Source organism: Chiloscyllium punctatum, chromosome 8, assembly GCF_047496795.1.
Source record: "Chiloscyllium punctatum isolate Juve2018m chromosome 8, sChiPun1.3, whole genome shotgun sequence".
In the NCBI taxonomy this organism is placed as follows: Eukaryota; Metazoa; Chordata; class Chondrichthyes; order Orectolobiformes; family Hemiscylliidae; genus Chiloscyllium; species Chiloscyllium punctatum.
The window spans coordinates 94,563,167-94,584,780 of NC_092746.1; the positions used below are offsets into that span (position 1 = coordinate 94,563,167).

Here is a 21,614-nt window from a genome sequence, read left to right on the forward strand (position 1 = left end):
CTACGTCCCAGCATCTTATGCATTCCCAATTTGTGCCATCCCATTACCAGTGATTGTGCCTTTAGCTACCTAGCCAGTAAACTCCACAAATTCTTGAAGTTTTTCTACTTCTTTCCACCTCTCTATAAGATTCTATTAACAAAGTACATTTATAAGCATGTTTTTTTTTTCTGGTCAACTGTCTTAATGTCTTTTAATGTGATTCAGCATCAAATTTTGTTTGATAATGCAAAGTGCTTTATAAATTCAAGGTGTTTGCAATTATGAATGGATCTCTGATTTGATGTAATGGAGAGAATGTTCACATGCGAAGTAAACAACAAGTATAAAGTAATTGGATAGTTGTGATGGGAGAAAAGAAGAAGAAGAATTCTGTGTCCACTTGTGCATACAGGAAGATGTAACCAACAGAATTAGTAGGCAAAAGTGAGGACTGCAGGTGCTGGAAACCCGAATTTGGACCGAGTTGTGCTGGAAAAGCACAGCAGGTCAGGCAGCATCTGAGAAGCAGGAAAATCGACGTATCAGCCAAAAGCCCTTCATCAGGAATAGAGGCAGGGAGCATCCAGGGTGGATAGATAAGAGAGTGTGTGTGTGTGTATATATATAATATGCTGAGGAGAAGTTATATAGGTGAATGGTAGTGGGGATGGAGGTGATAGGTCAGAGAGGAGGGTGGGGGAAGGTAGCAAAGAGTACAATAGGTGGATGGGGGAGGGGATGGAGATGATAGGTCAGAGAGGAGGGTGGAGCGGATAGGTGAGAGGGGAGATTGGCAGGTAGAACAGGTCATGGGGACAGTGCTGAGCTGGAAGGTTGGAATTGGGGTAAGGTGGGGGGAGGGGAAATGAGGAAACTGTTGAAGTCCACATTGATGCCCTGGGGTTGAAGTGTTCCGAGGCGGAAGATGAGGCGTTCTTCCTCCAGGCATCTGGTGGTGAGGGAGTGGCGGTGAAGGAGGCTCAGGACCTCCATGCCCTTGGCAGAATGGGAGGGGGAGTTGAAATGTTGGGTCACAGGGCGGTGTGGTTGATTGGTGCGGGTGTCCCAGAGATGTTCCCTACAGTGCTCTGCGAGGAGGCGTCCAGGCTCCCCAATGTAGAGGAGACCGTATCTGGAGCAACGGATACGATAAATGACATTGGTGGATATGCAGGTGAATCTTTGGATGGATGTGGAAGGCTCCTTTGGGGCCTTGGATGGAAGTGAGGGAGGAGGTGTGGGCGCAGGTTTTGCAATTCTTGTGGTGGCAGGGGAGAGTGCCAAGACAGGAGGGTGGGTTGGGTTGTTGGGGGACGTCAACCTGACCAGGTAGTCATAGAGGGAAAGGTCTACCTTCTCCCCAGCGCAACCCCCCACCCAGTTTATCTCTACACCCTAGAGCCTCTTTGCCTCTATTCCTGATGACGGGCTTTTGCCCGATACGTTGATTTTCCTGCTCCTCGGATGCTGCCTGATCTGCTGTGCTTTTCCAGCACCACTCCAACAAAATTAGTAGCCGAATCTTTGATTTAATTCTTTCCAAACAACCTGGCTTTAAATAAAGTCAGAGTTCTCCTTAAATTAATTGGATCTCCTAATAACTCAAAGCATCAGAGAAAACCGTTTTGTGATTGTACAGTACTTGGTTAAGTCATTTGTTGCCTAATGTCAAGGCTGCCTTCTCAATGATTTATTCAACAGAATGAACCTGGTGAAATTTGTTCTTCACCCAGTGACCCTTTTAGGCCCACATGTTCAGCCCTGACCTTCAGTACTACTTTGACCAATTTCGTTCAAGGAAACAACATTGTCAAATTTTAAATGCTGCATTTATAAATTGTTAGCTTCAGGTGAATGGGACAGGTTCCTTCAAGGATGTGCAGTCTTGCATCCGTTACTTTCAAGAAGCTAACGCCCCAAACAAACCTTACAGATTGCTGACTGTGTCAATTCCATGTGATTTATGATGAATTCCAATGTCACACCCAATTAGCAAAGTCTATAAAACCTGTTTGCTAAAAAGACTAAGTCTTTAGTATACCTTTATGGTTAATATATTAAATTTTGTTCTGACGTGCCAGATAGTAATCTATTCAAAGAATATTTTTCTTTAAAAATTATACTTCTTATATGTATAATGATACAGTGACGTTTTTAATTCAATGTATTCTGTTAAGTAATAATTACCTTTGAATGTTTTTCTTTAGGTTTATCTTTAAAGACAGATAAACCTAAATCATCATTTGAATAAAAAAATTATGTCCAAATGATAACATGGACTGTTAATATACAATTGTTTGAAACACTTCTCTCTTCTACTTTCAAGGAAGTTGATCGATTTTAAAATAAAATAGTCCTTTGTGACATAATTTTGACATGTATGCCATTTGTTTTAAAAACAGAATATTCAGGGCAATTTTGGAGGAAGTCTCACAGAGAAACAACTGAATTGCCTGTGAAAGAAGGTGAATTAACATATTCAGTTGAGAGTGAAGCACTCCAGTTTAATGACTCTATTACCCCATGCTGTATTCTAAACGCATATTGGATTTGCATGATAACGATGCTAAATCCAATGTCAACTTGGAATATTAAATTCAATAGCTCTGTTTGTATTTTGAGGTCAAAGAAGTAGCTGTCAAGATTGACTCTCAACTAACAGGGCCTAGACTGCTGAGAACAAATAAATCCCATTCTACTACCTTGAGAGAGCACCACTCCCATTTTTACATGCATGCACAGAATGAAGCTCATGACAAATACGTTTTTGAAACCCTTTGACAGCACAGTCAAGCCTCAGCCATGTGACATGATGTTACCAGTGATACTGCACTTCAGAGTCAGACCAGGACATGCATTACAGAGACTTCTCTGATTCACAATCACCTCTGCAGTCAGTTTCCATTTCTGATGTTAGATTGCAGATGAGACAAATGAAAAGATTTAACTGAACATCTGGAAATTCTGAGATAACCATTTCTGGTCCCCACCATGAATTTTGTTTTCTTCAAATGATTTCCATCTCCCTTCTCAACCACTCAAGCAAAATCATGACATTCTGTTTAACCTAGACTTGAATTTAACAGATTACATCTTATCTCACCAAGATCCCCAATTAGTACCTCAACAATATTTCCTACCATCCCTTTCTATATGATGTCACACGATAGCCTTCTGTCCTACAAATTTCATTTTCAGTCTATTCAATTCACCTTCTCTTTTTGCGTCAATACAAATTGAAGAAGAATCCTTCACTCTGGAATGCCCTTCTAAATCCTATTGTCCTATCAATTAATTCTTCTCTATGATCTCCTTAAAAACTTTATTAATCAAGGTTTTGGTTTTCAGGCTCTCTGAACTGTTATAATATGACACCCCATTTGCTTCCTTGTTATGTTTATCCATTGTTTTCTTTGTTCAGACATTTGAAACAGTTGACTGGCCTGTCTCCTTAATATGCTCTGGATACTTCGTTCCTGACTATTTTGCCCTGCGGTTGCTAGGCTGCGCTCCTCTACATTCCTTCTGTTTATCTTCACCACAATGTCGGGGGTCAGCTGAAAATATGTGACTGAAGTAGAAGAAAGGCATTAATTTTTAGGATCCAATCTTTCTGCACCACAAGCGTATTGAACAAATTCTAGCTGGTCAGGAAGTCCCCAGGTTACAAATGAGTTCTGCTTTTTCCGCTGTTCCTAAGTCGGAACAGATACAGGCGAATTAGCCCACCCGTTCGTTAGGATGAAACATTGTACATAACTTGGATTTTTAAAAATAATTTTTTAAAATGAGAAGCCTGACATCGGTTCGTAAGTATAGGATGTTTGTAAGTCGGACATTCGTAACCCAGGGACTTCCACTATTGCATTTAGGCAATCCACTAATCTTATTTCTCAGGCAACTCACTGGCTATAAAAAAATTCCAAACGCTTAATATAAGCATATACAGTTTGCAGAGTTAACAACTATTTTCTTTATGAAATTTCGAAATGAAATTATTTTACATCTCTGACCAACTACACTCATTGAAGTGTGTTCACTTCTTTGATATAAATTGCGAGTGAATCTATGCAATTGTCCTGACCTTTGTCACTATTCCTCACATGTGCATTGAGTCCCTCCATGAATTTTTGCCTTGACATTATTTCATCATGCCCTGTCTGAAGATATTTGATCCCCATTGTAACATAGCATCTTGGTTTCTAGAGTTACCTTGTTCTGAGCCAATGGATATACAATATTTATTGTTGGTGCATGTCAAAGCCAAGGAAAATCTGATACAAATTGGAAAGGCAAATCATACAGTTTAGTCCCATTTTGCTTAGTCTTGCTCAGTATTTCGAATAGGTGAGGCCGAGCTAAAAGGCAAATACTTGCATTTATATAGTGTCTTTCATAAACGTGTAAGTCCCAAAACGTTTCACAGCCAGTGAAGTACTTTTGAATTGTACTCACCATTCTAATGTAGATAATACAAAAGACTATTTGCGTACAGCAGGGCCCAATGAAAAGGAGAAAGTGAGGACTGCTGGAGATCGGAGTCAAGAGTGAGGTGCTGGAAAAGCACAGCAGTTCAATAAACCGCCAGGTGATAATCACCTGACAATCTTTTCTTCAATGCTGTTGATCAAGGAAGAAATATTGGGTATGACACCAGGAAAAATACTTCTGCTCTTCTAGAAAATAAAGTCCTACAACCTCTTGCACCCCCCTGAGAGAGCATATAGTGCATAGTTTCAACATGCCATTTGAAAGGCAGCATAATTCAATATTATCAGGAGTGCCAGCTAATGACTTTATAGTCTTATCTCTGAAGTGGGATTTGAACCCATAACCTTTAGACTTAGAAGGAAGAATTCTACCACATGAAGCACAGCAGATACAACACGATGAGCTATTTTTTGAGGTGGGACATGTCCCACCACTGGGCCTGAAAGCGGGCAGCAAGTCTAGCCTTTGGTACGGATTGTGAAGGTATGAGGATGTGAGATGTGATGAGGATGGAAAGGCAGACGATTATTCACTAGGAGGGAGAAACAAGAAGTTTACAGAATAGAATGACCTGGCTGTTCTTGCATTTGAACCACAAAGATTGCAAGTACAACAACTAATTAGGAAGGCAAATGGACTTTTTGTACTCCACCCTGCTCCTTTATTGCATGACAGGATGAAGTTTACAAGTAGAAATATACTGCTCCAGCTATTCAGGACATTGTTGGCACTACGCCTTTTTTCTCTTGATTCATGGATATGGACATCACTGATTGGGCCAACACTTACTGTCCGTTCCTAATTGCACAGACAGTGTGAACTATGTCCACTAATAATTTCTTTATTAAAAAAGTGTTTTGTTTAAGCTGTAGTAATAACAGATTGAGGACAGAACATAGCATAACACTTACACAGCATTGGAAGGGATGCAACTGATGGAACAGAAAAAGGAACAGGCGGAAGAGGACGTCCTTGGGTATGATTATACTGGCATATATCAAGATGGGCAATCTTGTCTATATCAGCACCAATTAGACCATGTAAGCTATTTCAAGTATATCATGATTGGATGCTTGACTTTGGTGGAATACAGTGAAGCTTTTGATCTAATTCAACTTTTAAATTACAGTCTAACTTAGGCATTACAAATGTTGCCCACACTATGAGAGCTCAAAACAGAAAAATAAGGAGGGAGGGGATAAAGAGGGAGAGACAAGAATTTTGCAAAACATAGTGATCTGGCTGTACTCGAATTTGAACTACGAGTGCAGGTGCAACAAGAGATGGCATTAAGAACTGACTGTAGATCAAGACACCAACTTTCAAGCCAAGTATTAAGCAATTTGCTAGCAACATTTCAAAATCCACATTACATTCTATTTCCTGCTGCAAAATCTGGAAAGTTAGCAGACAACTGTAGCATCTTTCATTCCAGTCCAAGAAACAAGTATAAAATTAGAAGTGGAATTGACAGTTGACACAGAAGTAGTGTAAAAATTATGCCAGTGGTTCAGGCTGCTTGAGGTACAAGACACTTTGTGACTGAGTCCTTCAGAATCCTTTCAATCTTCAATCTTTGTGGCTGTAAATACTGAATTAACTGAGATAAGGCTATTTTTCAAATCAGTTGTTCAGGCAGACACTTCACTACTTTTTTGCCTGAACAAAAGATTCTTGTCAATAGAATGTCTAGGCCTACATTAACCAACAATTTCAAAAGACACTTAATTGATAACGATGTTGACTGCAGATCTTCCTGTGCATTTTGGGGCAGGTTAAGAGCCTGAAGGACACTTCATTAATGTAAACTCTTTCTACTCTCTTTCCTTCTGTTCAGTTATCTGGTAAATATCTTCCACTCAGAGTTCTAAAATGTGCTTCAGATTCCAAAGGGGGTCATTGATGTACTAACTTCAAATATGTAAACTGGACTTGTAGCAAGAAGGGAATGTAGCTGAAGGGTGGGCTTTGGCCTATACTGATGAAAGGCTTTTGCCCAAAACGTCGATTTTCCTGCTCCTTGGATGCTGCCTGACCTGCTGTACTTTTCCAGCACCACTCTGATCTAAACTTTGGCCTATACTGACCTGCCATTCAGTATCATAGGTGGAAAGTCTGCCAAAAATGGGCATATCATGTTGCCAATAAACCCTCATAAAAGCAGCTATATTAATAATCGTATTGAGAATGTTTAATATATCAAGACCATTAATGTTCTTGGCTCTCCCAACCACTCTAATCCATGCTATCTTTTGAATCAAAAGGAAGGAACTTGATGTTTGACAATAATAGCAAGACATTGGGCAGCATAGTGACTCAGTGGTTAGCACTGCTGCCTCACAGCGTCAGGGAACTACATTCACTTCCAGCCTCAGATGTCTGTCTGTGTGGAGTTTGCACATTCTCCCCATGTCTGCATGGGTTTCCTCTGGGTGCTCCGGTTTCCTCCCACAATCTAAAGATGCGCAGGTTAGGTGAATTAGCCATGCTAAATTGCCCATAGCGTTCACGGCTGTGTAGGTTAGGTGCATTAGTCAGAAGTAAATATGGGGCAGGGGAATGGGTCTGGCCAAGTTACTCTTTGGAGGGTCGGTATGGACTTGCTGGGCTGAAGGGCTTATTTTCACACTGTAGGGATTCTAATTCTAAATGGTACCTGGAGGTTATGTAACAGAAATTGTGTAACCAGCACCTACTCTGATTAGGTGGGTGTCCCCACATCAAAGGGTCTGCAATAGTGCAAGAAGGCAGCTCACCACTATCCTCCTGAGAGCAATTGGGGATGGACAATAAATTTTGGCCTAGCCAGAGAAGCACACATCCCCTTAATCAGTAAAGAGAAAGCTACAGAAACTCAAGCAACTGCAGCTGGATCCCAATATTTTAAATCATATGGTATGACGTGGTTGTGCTGTGGTCAGCAGGAATTCACCAAAGAATCCATGTTTTTTGTGGAGAATTATTCAGTTGATGAGGAATTCATACTGTCTGCTAGCTAGACCTCAAACTTCCCTTCCTACTTCTTTTGTGGTCAACTGCAAGCAAACCTCCTTGGGAAGCTTAACAGTCACTTAGGCATCAAGTGGGCTTCTATCTCACAATAGAATGCCAGAATTATGTCAATACCCTTGTCAGAAAACAGATAGCTGAGTCACAAAGATTTATGACCCTCCAGGGCACCGCTGATGATTGCCAGCTAGTTTGTATCATCAGTGGCAACTGGAGGAATGTCTTTTCCTGAGGGTGGGGGAGGTGTGTGCAGATAACTTTACTGGCAAATAAATGCCCTAATGGGTTCTGTTGTTCTGGTTACATAAGCAACTTGAAGCTTATCAGTGCATTGTACTGATAAGCAATGCTATTTTATCTGGCTAGATTCAACAATACTCTGTCCACACATAGTATTTTCTAAGTACTGCTTGGTGCCAATCTTTCCTTAGCTTTCAGCGAAATAAAACTTTCTTTGCAGGAGTGAACATTCACACTGTAGCAGTAGATAGCATAGATGTGATTTTCCAGTTGGGTTGGAGAGACTTAACACCATTCTACAAAACTAAAATGCAATGATATCCAGTTGACCTGACGGCTCAATTTACTTTAATCTCAACTTATGTTCTGATCAGATAAGCTACTATCACAAAATATGTTTTTCCAATCGCCTTTCCCAAATTTTCTTGCCTCAGTAAAATATACTACTAACCTCTGTGAATATTAGAGCACATGATGCAGATTTCAGACTTGTGCTTTTCCTAGTGGCTTAGCACAAGATATTTTCTATAAGTAGTTTGTAAGGAATGTGTTTTATAGTTTGGGACAAGGTGTCAAATTTGGCAAGACAAAGGAATGCCATGCAAGTTTGACTATGTTCTCATGTTCCTAATAAACAAATATTTGTTTTCATTGGAAACCAAAGTCAATAGCAAAGCTTTGCAGAATATTACAAAGACTATAAAGAGAAAAATAGTGGATGAGGTCAGTCAGGAGATAGTATTTAGATGATGGCAAGCTTTAGTTTTAAAAGCCTGCAGACTGTAGGAAAAATTAGGAGATGGAGGAAGGTTGGTGGGGTAGGGGGGAATAATCAGGGAAGGGTACACAGAGGTGAAGACCTGCAAAAGAACAGCAGCAGAAGATAATGTAATAAAATGTAATTTCAAGATCATTAAGGTACATAGAAAGAGCAAACTTTTGGCTATATTTTAGAAGGCATTCAAAACATGAGGAAGTGAGGCAGTATTAGGCCACTCAGCTTTTCCCTACTCCTTGGCTTTTTGATCACAGCGAGTAAAACTCCTTTCTGTCAGTTCATTTGGACAGTGCACAGAATAAATAGTATTGCAATAATAATTTTATGATTTGCCTTCTGACAGCACAGTACATTTTATGACTGATCGCCTTGAAAAATGTATAATTGTTTCTATCGGCAACATAAGTAATACATACTATCAAAAGTAAGAAAATCAATTGAACCAAATTTTCCTAAAGGCTTTTCAGCTAAATTGGAAAACATTGTTCTGACAGGGGCACTGTCCCTCGAAAAATGAGAAGGAACAGTGGTATAAAACCTCATTGTTATGATTTCAAATTTTATATACCAGCTAGTCAGTTTATCCAGATATTCCATTCTTAGGAATTAGAAAGATGCAACTGGAATAATTTCACAGATAATGTTTTTCTATGTATTTAATGTACAACTTTAATTTTAAGGCTGATTTTAAATTATGATTGGAGAAGGCACACATATTCAATGAAATATATTTCAAAATATATTAGGAATTTACACAACTCATACTCAAGAACAAAGACAGTGAGATTGCAGGAAGGTCACAATGTGGATGCTAACCAACAAACATTATTTCAACAAAGGAGCTAAATAAAGAATGAATCGCAAAATGACGAAAACCAAAAATATCTCAGGCCACAATCACCATGTGATAAATGGCAGGAAAAACCAAAACACTTTTTTTTAAGTTGTAAGCTTCTGGAGTGTCCCATTATGCAATATATTTTCCAGAATGCATCAAATGGTATTCAAACTTAAAAGCATAAGCTGTCAAAATGTTATTTTCAACCTGTGCTAATCTATTACCCAAGACATTGCTTGTCACAAATCACTCGACCCATAGCCTGTGCTACTGAAACATCCACTTTTTCTGCATGACAACGCTAAGAGAGTCATAGAGTCATAGAGATGTACAGCACGGAAACAGATGCTTCGGTCCAACCCATACATGCTGACCAGATATCCCAACCCAATCTAGTCCCACCTGCCAGCACTTAGGTCTCTTTTATATCTTCCCCCTCTCACCCTAAACCTTTGCCCTCTAGTTGTGGACAGGTCAAGGTTTGAAAAATACTTCAGCTGTAAATGTCAGCTATTCTGAGTGCAACACAGTTTTGTATTCATTCGTTTTTGGAACTTCCTTCTGAATTATGTGTAGAGTTACCACCCTAATATAAGTTATGGTGGCACTGTGGTTAGCGTTGCTGCTTCACAGTGCTAGGGGCCTGGGTTCCATTCCAGTCTTGGGTGACTGTATGGACAAACATGTATGGAGTTTGCATGTTCTCCCTGTGTCTATGTAAGTGTGCAGGCTAGGTGGATTGGCCATGCTAAATGTAGTGTTACAGGGACAGGAAGCAAAGCTGTTCAGAGGATCAGTACAGGCTAAATGGCCTTCCTGCATCATAGGGATTCTATGTAGAAATGGTTTCTAACATTTAGCAAAATAATTTGATCTCAAAAGTGTGTTATTTCCGTATTTTGTAATTGATGAGGTGAAGATGGAAGGTTATTATTGGTTATTACATTTCAAGTTGCTGAACAACATCTGACTAACAAAGTGAAGCAGTGGTTCTCTTCACGTTGCACAAAAACTGGTTTGTATATAATAGTTCAAATGATCAATTGTGATGGGAGTCTTTCCCCAAATCATCTACTAGCTGAATCACAAATAAGCCAATTCCAATGACATAATACTCCCTCCTTTTGCCTCCTCGGGAAATCATTTTTTTTTGCCTAACGATGTGCATTACATTGCATTCATACAAGAGTAACCGGAATAGTTAACATTCCTGAGGTAACTGTAACAGAAAATAGCCCAGTACAGTCTGACATGTGGGAGCAGGTGTGTTCGTTGTATTGCGTGCATTTCTCATGTTGAGAGGGATATTAGCCTTGTCTAATACAGTACAGAGAAACAAATAAGGTTGACGCTCCCTCTCAGCAAGTTCCAGTAAATATCATGTAACCACTAGAGGTCACTGCACCTAAAAGCGACCCAATCTGGTTTGACTTACTTGCAGTCCCGGTCCTCCAGATCAAAGTGAGGGTTAAAATTGATCATTATCCGTTGGTAAGCTTCGGGTGCTTGGATCACCCAGGCACAGCTTTCCCTGGGGTAGTAAGAGTTTGGATATCCCGGAGAGTTCAGGTAGCCAGGAATGGTGATTTGTATAGTATCCCCACACCGATCTACATGAGAGAAAAACACTCATAAACTAACGGAATCTCCGCTCCCTCCCTTCACATCTCGGACTCGGAAATAAGGATACACATTTTCTTTTGCGCAGAATTATACTTTCTCTGGATTCGGTAAAATATTTGGAAAGAATCTTCCCCCCCCCCCCCCCCGGTTTTATAAAATACTTTAACGGAATCTTGATCTGTTTTCATGAAATACTTGGAAAATATCTTGCCTCGTTTCATCAAATACTTGGGCAGATTCCTGCCTTGTTTTGTAAAATATTTTGGCAGGTTTTGAAACTCCACATTCGATTCGGGTGCGGGGTCTGTGGTTTCCACAGGTTTCCACCCAGCCCTGTTAGCCGGAGATTGTCAGAGCATTGACAATTCTGATTGACTCTTGAAGGCGGCAGCTCACAGGCACAACGGATTCTGAGCCTGGAAGGCTGTTTATTTGTTTTAACTTGCATTCATCCAGAACCAGATAAAAGATCTGGAACTTCACAAAACGAGCTTTTGTTACTCGACTTCAGGGTGTTTTGGAGGGGTTGAGTCTCTGATTAATCCCGAGTTAAGAAAGCGTTTTACTTTGTAGTTAGCCCCCGCTTTTCCCAGGTCGGTTTAACCAACTTGGGAGCCCCCAAATTTACCAAGACCCCTACACACACACACACACGCATATACACTCAGACACACACACATCTACACACAGACACACACAAACATACACCCACATCCTACACAAATACACACACGCAGACACACACATACACAAAAACACACACACATACTGACACAGTAGCACACGTACAAAGACACACATGCACTAAGATACACCCAGACATTCAGACACACACGTACACACAGACATAAAGGCACACACAGACACATACAGATACACACGTACACAGACACACACACAAATCGATGGGTGGGTAGGACAATGGAAGATTCCAGTTTATTCTCATTCGTCTCTAATCTCAAGGTGGGTGTGGAGGGGCATTACTGAATGAACAGAGGGATGGCCCGGGAGAAGTGAAGTAAAATGAAATTCCTCACGCATGGAGGAACAGTGCAGCGTTCAGCTTTGAGAACCCGGCTCTCCCTATCTCTCTACTTGGAAAAGGAGCCGAAAGTCAAACCCGCGATGGTGTTTTCACATTGACAGCACAGCCTCCCGTGCACTGATCCTACAGTTAAACTTTACTCTGAACACTGGGTTAGTCATGTTCAATGTTGTCCCATCACTTCAGCTCCAATCTGCTCTAACGTGGCTGTTGCTGTGCAGTGTTAACCTGCTCCCCCCCCCCCCCCACACACACACACACACACCATCTCCACACTGACCCCCTCCCCTCTAACTGAGAGAGGCTTATCCTCGGCTCGGGGAGACAGAGGGAGAGGGAGTCGCAGTCGGGGAAGGGGGAAGGGTTCGGGGAAGAGGAATAGCGCCGGGAAAGTCATGGATCAACCCGGGAAGGGCACAGCGAACTGGCTTTACGATGGAGCCAGAAGGCTGGGTGTCAAGGAAGCGATTGGTGTCCTGGCCCAGATAAGAAGGAGCCGGAGTGCCTTGCTACCGCAGCTCAGTGCTGTCAGTCCAGGCAGGATCTACATTAAACTAGCGCCGAAGTGGATGAGGGTCTGACCCTCACCGCTTTACTTAGTAAACTCCAAAAAATCCCTCAAAAGCCGATTCTCAGTTTTCTGAACGCAAGTCCCTCCTGATCTCTGTGGAGAGTGTCTTGTTTACCCAGCCCCAAATTTAAACAAGAAAAAAAAAGCCCTCCACACACTGAGCAGGAAGTGCTGGAGAAACGTCAGGGAGAGGAACCATTGCCCTTGTGGAGCTCAGGGCGGCACACAGCAGCCGGCACTTGCTGGAGGCTGGGGGTTTTCAGGTTGGTTCAGGTTTGAGTTTGGCCAGCCGCAAACCGCCTGAATAGGGACCGCTTTTCCCAGCAACTGGTGGCAGCGAGAGGGCAGTTCCTGGGAGGGGGGGGGGGGGGGGTGCAGTGTCCAGGACGGGGAGGGGGAATCAGAGAGATCTCAGTGAGCACCCCCTCTCCAACACGGACTGGGGGCGGTCAGTGCACACACTGTGAGATAGGGCACTGCTCTCCCTGCGAAGGGACATGCCCTGAGAAAGTCCCACAGCTCCGAGAAAGTCGAGCTTCCCCTAGTTCAGGCTGCAGGTACCTCAGGTTCTGCTATAGCCCTGGGATAAACCGCACTCTTAACAAACCGCACTTGCCACCCCCTCTCCCAGTGTATGGGGCAGGGGGAGGGGGGGGGAACTCTCCCAGTGTATAGGTGGGGGAATCTCTCCCAGTGTATGGGAGACCTTCTCCCAGTGTATAGGAGGACCCTCTCCCAGTGTATGGGAGACCTTCTCCCAGTGTATAGGAGGACCCTCTCCCAGTGTATGGGGGAACCCTCTCCCAGTGTGTGGGAGACCTTCTCCCAGTGTATGGGGGAGACCTTCTCCCAGTGTATGGGAGACCCTCTCCCAGTGTGTGGGAGACCCTCTCCCAGTGTATGGGGGAGACCTTCTCCCAGTGTATGGGAGACCCTCTCCCAGTGTGTGGGAGACCCTCTCCCAGTGTATGGGGGAGACCTTCTCCCAGTGTATGGGGGAGACCTTCTCCCAGTGTATGGGAGACCCTCTCCCAGTGTTTGGGGGAGGACCTTCTCCCAGTGTATGGGGGAGACCTTCTCCCAGTGTATGGGAGACCCTCTCCCAGTGTTTGGGGGAGGACCTTCTCCCAGTGTGTGGGGGAACCCTCTCCCAGTGTATGGGGGAGACCTTCTCCCAGTGCATGGGGGAACCCACTCCCAGTGTATGCGGTGACCTCTCCCAGCGTATGGGGTGAACTCTCCCCGCGTGGGGAGATTTCAGCAGGCTGGGGGACCCCTCCCTCAATCCGACTGTAAAATGAAACAGACAGAACCGAGCTCCCCAAACCCCGCAGACTCTGCGTGCGCCCTGCAGAGTGGACCCAGAGCCGTTCACTTGCTGCTCAGTGTTTGTGGCTGTTGGCTGTTCCCGGGTCCCGAAGCGACAGTGTGGAAAGCGGGTGCCGTTCATACTCACCGTTTCGGAGCGCCCCGGACACACCGATCGCCACGGCCAGGAGGTAGAGAGAGACTTGATGCTTCCCCATTTGGCAAGTGGAGATGGCGAAGGAAAACAGCGCGCACACACACTCCCAGCGACGGAGAGGGAGAAACAGGAACGCCGACAACAACAAGGAACAGCAGACTTGAGCTGAATTGGTTAGTTTGGGGGATTGTGGACGATCAGCAAGCTCATCCTTTAGCTTCCTCTCGCCGCATGCGGATACACGGTTCCTGTTGCAATGTCTGGCGTTGCCATTTCCTAAAAAAATCCCGAGCCAATAAAAGCTTTGCACAGACTCCCCCCACCCCTTCCCTAACACACACACACACACAGGGAGACTCCTCGCCGCTCAGTAGACACGGCTAGCAGCCAACTGGGAGAGAGAACAAACTGGCTAGGAAATATGTTTAAGGCAATAAAAAAAAAGTCAAATCCACAAAGATCTGAAACTAGTTCGAGACGGGGAGGTGGGAAGGGGCGGATAAAATAAAGGCGTTCACGTGCTTATCAAATTCTAAATGATGCAAGACTGGGCGATTAGCCCCGCTCAAGGGAAACCGAAGTCAGAATTAAGATCAGTCAGCCTGGGTCACACTCCCCCCCACCCCCAGTGTTACAGTCACAAATGGAGATTAATTGACTGAGACTCCCTTATTATTGTATTCACACACGGAGAGATCGGCGGAACTCTTATCAGTATCACGGAGCAGATCGAGCAAGGGATACAGGGTGGGAGGGAGATGCAGAAAAGAGAGCTGCAGGATCCGCTCCAAACCACGCCAAGTCCCTGACAACTCAAAGCGCGTTTCCTGGTCCAACTCAGTCGCTGGTTCCCCTCAGCAGCGTTTCTGTGTCAGGCCAGCCAGCCAGCCTCCTGAACGGGCAAAGAGGGAGAGGAAGGAACGCCCATGCTCCGGGAACCGAGCAAACTCTAGAAGCACAAATAATTCGGTCAGTGAGTGAGAAGCGAAGCGGGCTGGGGAGTCCTGTCCAGTCACACAGCCACACGCTCGGCCAGCACCGCGCAACTGCTCCAGGTGATCAGCACTTTTCAGGGAGAAAAACACCTCACTGAAAGACTTTTTAAAAAAAAATAAGACGTGGACTGTTTGTTTTTAAAGCAGTCTGCTGAGGGAGGGCTGCCAAAGGAATTGGCTGCGTGACTTGCAATTCCCTGTTATATACAGCTGTGAAAAGCAAAACCTTATTGTGCAAAATATTGTGTGTCTCCTGAACACCTTACACACACCGTGAGCAGGCACGCTTCACACCCACATAATAGTGACACGCAAACTTCACACACTAATACTGTACAAATTCAAGCACAATTCCTGTGCAAAGTTCTCACACTAACGCTGTGCACACTCATACACAGAGTCCCTGTGCTAATGCTGTGCACACTTCATCAAAGCCGTCGTTCGATGTGCGTTCTGCATGCAGTGTTCAGTCCACATTGAAACAGAATTTGTTTGGAGCAAAATCCTTCCTCTGTCAGCCTGTCATTGGCTCGGGGAGAATGTTTTACCTGCCCCCGGACACAGGGAGAGCGCAAAGGGAAGCGAAACTGTCCAGTTGAAGGCAGAGAGCGAGAAGAAGTGTATTTTTTTTTAAAAAACGCAATCTCCTTCACCCAGATGGGAGCGCTAACCGGATGCAGCAACAAGTGCAGACCTACTCCTACCTGTGCAACTCCGGGTTTACATACCCATCCGAGGAGCACATGTGGAATTCTGTAAATAAAAACAGAATGTAGCTGTAAAGCCATTTCAGACTATTTCACATTCCCCCAACAATGTGGCCCTGGCTAGATGCCGCCCCCTGATATCCGCGTTTTTATTGAGGTTGGGCACAAAAGAACCATCTCCCAAACGCGGCAGGACTTTATGTATCGGCCAACAGGAGGCGCACCGCGTCAGAGCCAGACAATCTGACTCATGGGCGATTCAGACATGCATGTGGCTCCCTGTCATGATCGTGGTGCCTCGCAATTCCGGCTCAGTGCTGGACTGTTTTCCATGAAGCATGTTTGATTGGAAGGTGGGAAAAGTGCGCCACAAATCCCAGCCAGCAGGACTGTTCATTGCCATTGACAGAGCCTCGGCTCATGCTTTGTGGACATTGTCAATTTCTTATCTGGTCAGTCATTTCCTGTCATCAAATGTTCAAAATGCACCCCACACATTAGTTCACAATTCCGTGCCGACCAGGGTGCCAGATCTTCCCAGCACTATGATGTAAACTAGGGAATGGTTAGGTTGGACATTTAGACGCGGTCTTGGAATACAATTCCTCTGGTTGTTCCAAGGGCTTGGGCTGGGTGACTGGTCGCTGAAGTGGTACTGACTGAGTCACACTGAGAGAAAAAAAGCTGATATTCCTGCAGGCTCGAAAGCTGAGCTCGTTGCTCCTGTGGAGGTGCCGGTGTTGGACTGGGCTAGACAAACTTTAAAAAATATCACACAACACCAGGTTATGGTCCAACAGAGGGCAAAAACAATGACTGCAGATGCTGGAAACCAGATTCTGGATTAGTGGTGCTGGAAGAGCACCGCAGTTCAGGCAGCATCCAAGGAGCAGCGAAATCGACGTTTCGGACAAAAGCCCTTCATCAGGAATAAAGGCAGTGAGCCTGAAGCGTGGAGAGATAAGCTAGAGGAGAGTGGGGGTGGGGAGAAAGTAGCATAGAGTACAATGGGTGAGTGGGGGAGGGGATGAAGGTGATAGGTCAGAGAGGAGGGTGGAGTGGATAGGTGGAAAAGAAGATAGGCAGGTAGGACAAGTCATGGGGACAGTGCTGAGCTGGAAGTTGGGAACTGCAGCGAGGTGGGGGAAGGGGAAATGAGGAAACTGTCGAAGTCCACATTGATGCCCTGGGGTTGAAGTGTTCCGAGGCGGAAGATGAGGCGTTCTTCCTCCAGGCGTCTGGTGGTGAGGGAGCGGCGGTGAAGGAGGCCCAGGACCTCCATGTCCTTGGCAGAGTGGGAGGGGGAGTTGAAATGTTGGGCCACAGGGCGGTGTGGTTGATTGATGCGGGTGTCCCGGAGATGTTCCCTAAAGCGCTCTGCTAGGAGGCGTCCAGTCTCCCCAATGTAGAGGAGACCACATCGGGAGCAACGGATACAATAAATGATATTAGTGGATGTGCAAGTGAAACTTTGATGGATGTGGAAGGGTCCTTTAGGGCCTTGGATAGAGGTGAGGGAGGAGGTGTGGGCACAGGTTTTACAGTTCCTGCAGTAGAAGGGGAAGGTGCCAGGATGGGAGGGTGGGTTGTAGGGGGGCGTGGACCACGTTTGCTAAATATATCATTTCCAAGTTTGTTAAATATATCATTTCAGTTGCATGACGCTATGATCTTTTGCTATAAATACTGTGTCCTCGCTACCTAATGAAGGAGCAGCGCTCTGAAAGCTAGTACTTCCAATAAACCTGTTGGACTATAACCTGGTGTTGTGTGATTTTTAACTGAGCTCATTGTTGCCAGTTACTGTAGCAGGAGGAAGTGGTACATTCAGCCTCAATATCTCTGTCCTGGGCAGGGCAGTATGAGCCAGGACTTCCTGCTCCAGTCACTCTGTACTGCCTCTTCCTGGAAAGTGTATACTTACTAAGACAGCACCTAGAGTGTGGTGCTAGAAAATCACAGCAGGTCAGGTAGCATCCTTCATCAGCAAATTGAAAAAGGGCTTATGCCCGAAATGTCCATTCTCCTGCTCCTGGGATGCTGCCTGACCTGCTGTGATTTTCCAGCACCACACTCTCGACTCTGATCTCCAGCATCTGCTGTCCTCACTTTCTCCTCAGACAGCATAAGCTTGGCTGTGGTGTCTTGTGGATGATGCAGATACAGACCACGTCCCAGATTAGGACAGGAGATGGCAGCACACTGGCAACCTAGTACGTAGGCAAACACTCTGGTGTTCACATCCCAGTTAGGAGTTGGTAAGATGATAAGAGAGCAAGGAGGTTATGTAGGTGCTGTACAGAACATTGACTAAGCCACAGCTGAGGTAGTGTGTACAGTTCTGATCAGTGCACTGTAGGCAATTCACTGGGGTGGGACATTTCAGCTAGGAAGGGAGGCTGGATTGGTTTCTTTGGGACAAAACATATTTAGGGGGAACCTCTTAGAGATGTACAGGATCATTGGGGCCTGAACAGGGTGACTAGAAAGCAGCAATTACCCTTTAGTTGAAAGATCAATGACAAGAGGGCATAATTTGAAAGTGCAAGACAGGAGATTTCAAGAGGGTTTGAGGAAAGCTTTTTTCACCCAGAGGGTGGTGGAATTCTGGAATGCACTGCCTAGTTGAGGCAGGAACTCTCACAATCTTTAAAAAAAACTCAAACTGTCAGAGCATTCAGGGCTATGGGTTTAACATGGGAAAGTGGGGGGTCTAGTGTAGGTAGTAGTATATGTACCTGGTACCCAAGGACCTCTAACTGTTCTGTATGATGCCGTGATTCTATGGACAGGTTCCGGGCTGAGCTCCAAGTGTGTAAATAAGGCTAGTAAAGTCTGTGTTCACAAGTCATTAACTTCAGGAGGTAAGAGGTCCATGAAATCTTTGTTCTGGCAAAACTGCCAATAAATGCCCATCCCTTGAGAAGATAGTGGTAGGCCTCCTGCTCGAACCATTGGCAGGATTCCCAGGACAATGAAAGGATGCCAACGTACCACCAAGGTGCATGATGTGTAATTGATGTTGTTCCTGGTACCTATGCCCTTGACCATCCAGATGGCAGAAACAAGAGAATCAGAGTTGTTGTCGAGGAAGCCCTAGCAAATTACTGCAGTGTACCCTATGGATAATACTGCAGCCGTTGTTAAGGCAGTAGATGTTTATGCCTGTAGATGGGATGCTAATAAAGGAGACTGATTGAACTATGCAGGCAATTGGTGGCTTTTCCCGCACATTCTTGGCTTTTACCTTATAGATGGTAGAGAGACATTGGGGAGTCAGGAGCTATAGAGGCTTCAATGAGTCAGGAGGTACATCATTTGCTGCAGCATATCCAACCTCTAACAAATAAATAAATTCATAAGTGTACTTCCACTTTCCATTATCTGTTACATACATAAGTTTTAAAAGCTGACCACCAGTTTTTTGACCATGTGGTAATCATTAGTATAAAAAAAAGTAAAATGATCTCAACCTATTTCAAAATAGATGAAATATCCAGAAATACGGCATCTGCACACCATGTGGGAATGTTCCTTTACTGAAAATATAGTTAATGCACGAACACTTCTACTATGTGAAAATTATTAATTTTTTTAATGAGTTGGTTGCATCGTGAAAACAAGTAGATCTGAATGCAATTTGCTTATTAATACTTGATGTTCAGGATTTGGATCAAGTTATGAAGGTTGATAAAGTAACATAGCAGTCAAGGAAAGAAAATGGAATTTCTGCCCTTGCCTAAAGGAAGTGGTAACTGTTGAAGGTTGCCATGTAGCCAGAGATAGTGACAAATCTAATTTGTCTTTCTTGACAATTTCAAAGGAAGTGCCAAATGAAATTTCTGCTAATTATTTAACATTCAATAGGAAGCCAATGAACTGTCAATATATTTTTGACCCCTTCTGTAACATTTCCATTCATGATTCTTCCTGTCTTTATTTTTATAAGACAGCAACAGCTATTATCATTTAAATTGAAATAATAATATGAAATTGCTGTTTAAGTCTGCACAATTAATTTTGATTTTCCTTACATTTACTCTGGTTAGTTCAGTTAATTGGTGATTAGAAATGTCTGCTGTACATTACTGTCTAAAGCTTTTCTTCTGAAATATACAAGTTATATATCACAGTATGGTTCCTTCTTACCCACAATGTAGCAATAAGCAGGTTCTGTTTTCATTGAACATTTACTGTAATATGGATTACCATTATATGAATTGTATATTATACCAGAGGTACACTAGTACCATAAGAAATTGCAAGAAAATTGACCACGTTGCTGAAAATCTTCAAAACATTGTGTTCAGGCCTCAGAGGCAAATCATAGGTTTGCCATTGTCTGATGTATGTTTCAATAACTTAGTCTAGAAATTAATGATTTATTCCACATTTGCTTTTCTGTGGATGGAGATCAAAAATGGAAGTTTATTACAAGGGAGTTTGTGAAAATGTGGGATTGAAATACAATCTGGAGTCGTAGTAGGACAGAATTTGTATTCTTTGCAGTGAAATATAGGCCTATTTTAAGCCACAGCAACTTTTGCCAAGATGTTAAAGTAATATTCTCATGGAGGATGATAATGATCCTTCTTTGATGTTATAGAAGCATGAAGTTAAAAACCTCAAACCTTTCTTGTCTGTATGGGCTTAAACTGCACAGAACTTAGGAATGTCTAACTCTGCACTCTGCCAAACAAGATTCAGTATTCATTCCATCAGAAATGATTACTGACGGCAGCCAAAATAATAAAATTATTTGATAAGTGGTAAAGAAATAGAGCTGCCAAAAATAATTGGAGTTTTGCCCCTTGCTAGATTGATGAGTGCTAAATCTTGGTGCAGGTGTTTCATTCATAAAATTGCTTTTTTTTTACAAAATTGCAGTGATATAAAATTAATTTGCATTTGAAGCACAGTTAGTATCACCATAAAAATAAAAAAATCACAGCCTGTTCTTTTTGTGCTTCATTGTTCACAAGAATTTAACAACTAGCATTAGTGAAGAAGGGTCACTGGACCTGAAAAGTTAACTCTGCTTTGTCTCCACAGGTGCTGCCAGACCTGCTGAGTTTTTCAGCAATTTCTGTTTTTGTTTCTGATTTCCAGTATCCTCAGTTCTTTGATTTATATTTGTGAAGAATAATTCAGATATGATCGGTGACCACAGGTCTTCTCCAATGAATGGTGCAGTTAGAATGCATTTGGTCAGAAAACAACCAAGCACAGTCAACAAAAATGAATGACAATTATGACCACCTTACAGTTAAAACTGGTTACCTTCAACTTGAATAATCGATGCACATGCAACCTACTTCCAATTACAATCGATTCAATACTCATTACTTTAGATAAGCTGCTATTCCCACACAAGCATCACAATACCACATGCTCTTAGTACAGAATCAATACAGATAATAGTTAAACACTTTCTTATAAACTCTCTTGTCAATTTTGACTTTCTTAGGGATAATGCCTTTTGCTTGTTGTTCATTAAAAGATTTGTAATTTGCTTTTGCTGGAAATCCATTAAGAAAAGTGTCCATTCGTAACAGCTTCTAAATTAAGCCTCGTAAACGCGAAAACAGCCAAATCTCAATTGCCTTTTTATTTTGCTTATTCTTGTGTATAGAGTTGCAACACCAACTTGAATTCATATAGCATCTGTAATGTAGGAGAATGCTTCAAGGTGTCTCATAGGAGCAATATCAAAAGCTCTGTCTAATATCATCATAAAATATAAAATCACAGCTTGTTTATGCTTCACTCTTCACAAATACTCAACAGCTAGCTTTTGTGAAGGTAACCACAAATTATGACAATTTAATAAAGGCACAGAAGGAGATCTCAGGAGAGATAACCTAAAAATT

The 21,614-nt window shown here is 43.2% G+C and overlaps 1 protein-coding gene across 2 annotated transcripts in view; it reads right to left on the reverse strand.

The window, feature by feature from the left end:
* The window catches only part of nrp1a (neuropilin 1a), a 187,016-nt gene extending 171,526 nt beyond the window's left edge, over nt 1-15,490 (reverse strand). The window contains exons 1-3 of one of the 2 annotated variants that reach the window (XM_072576110.1): nt 15,409-15,490; nt 14,034-14,318; nt 10,774-10,948 (exon numbers count right to left, since the gene is read on the reverse strand). In XM_072576110.1, the coding sequence (XP_072432211.1) occupies nt 10,774-10,948; nt 14,034-14,103 (245 nt within the window). In that variant the 5' untranslated portion in view covers nt 14,104-14,318; nt 15,409-15,490. Of the gene's footprint in view, nt 1-10,773; nt 10,949-14,033; nt 15,355-15,408 lie in introns of those variants that run through there. The other variant, XM_072576111.1, reaches the window with a different exon arrangement.
* Between the last annotated feature and the right edge of the window lie 6,124 nt (nt 15,491-21,614).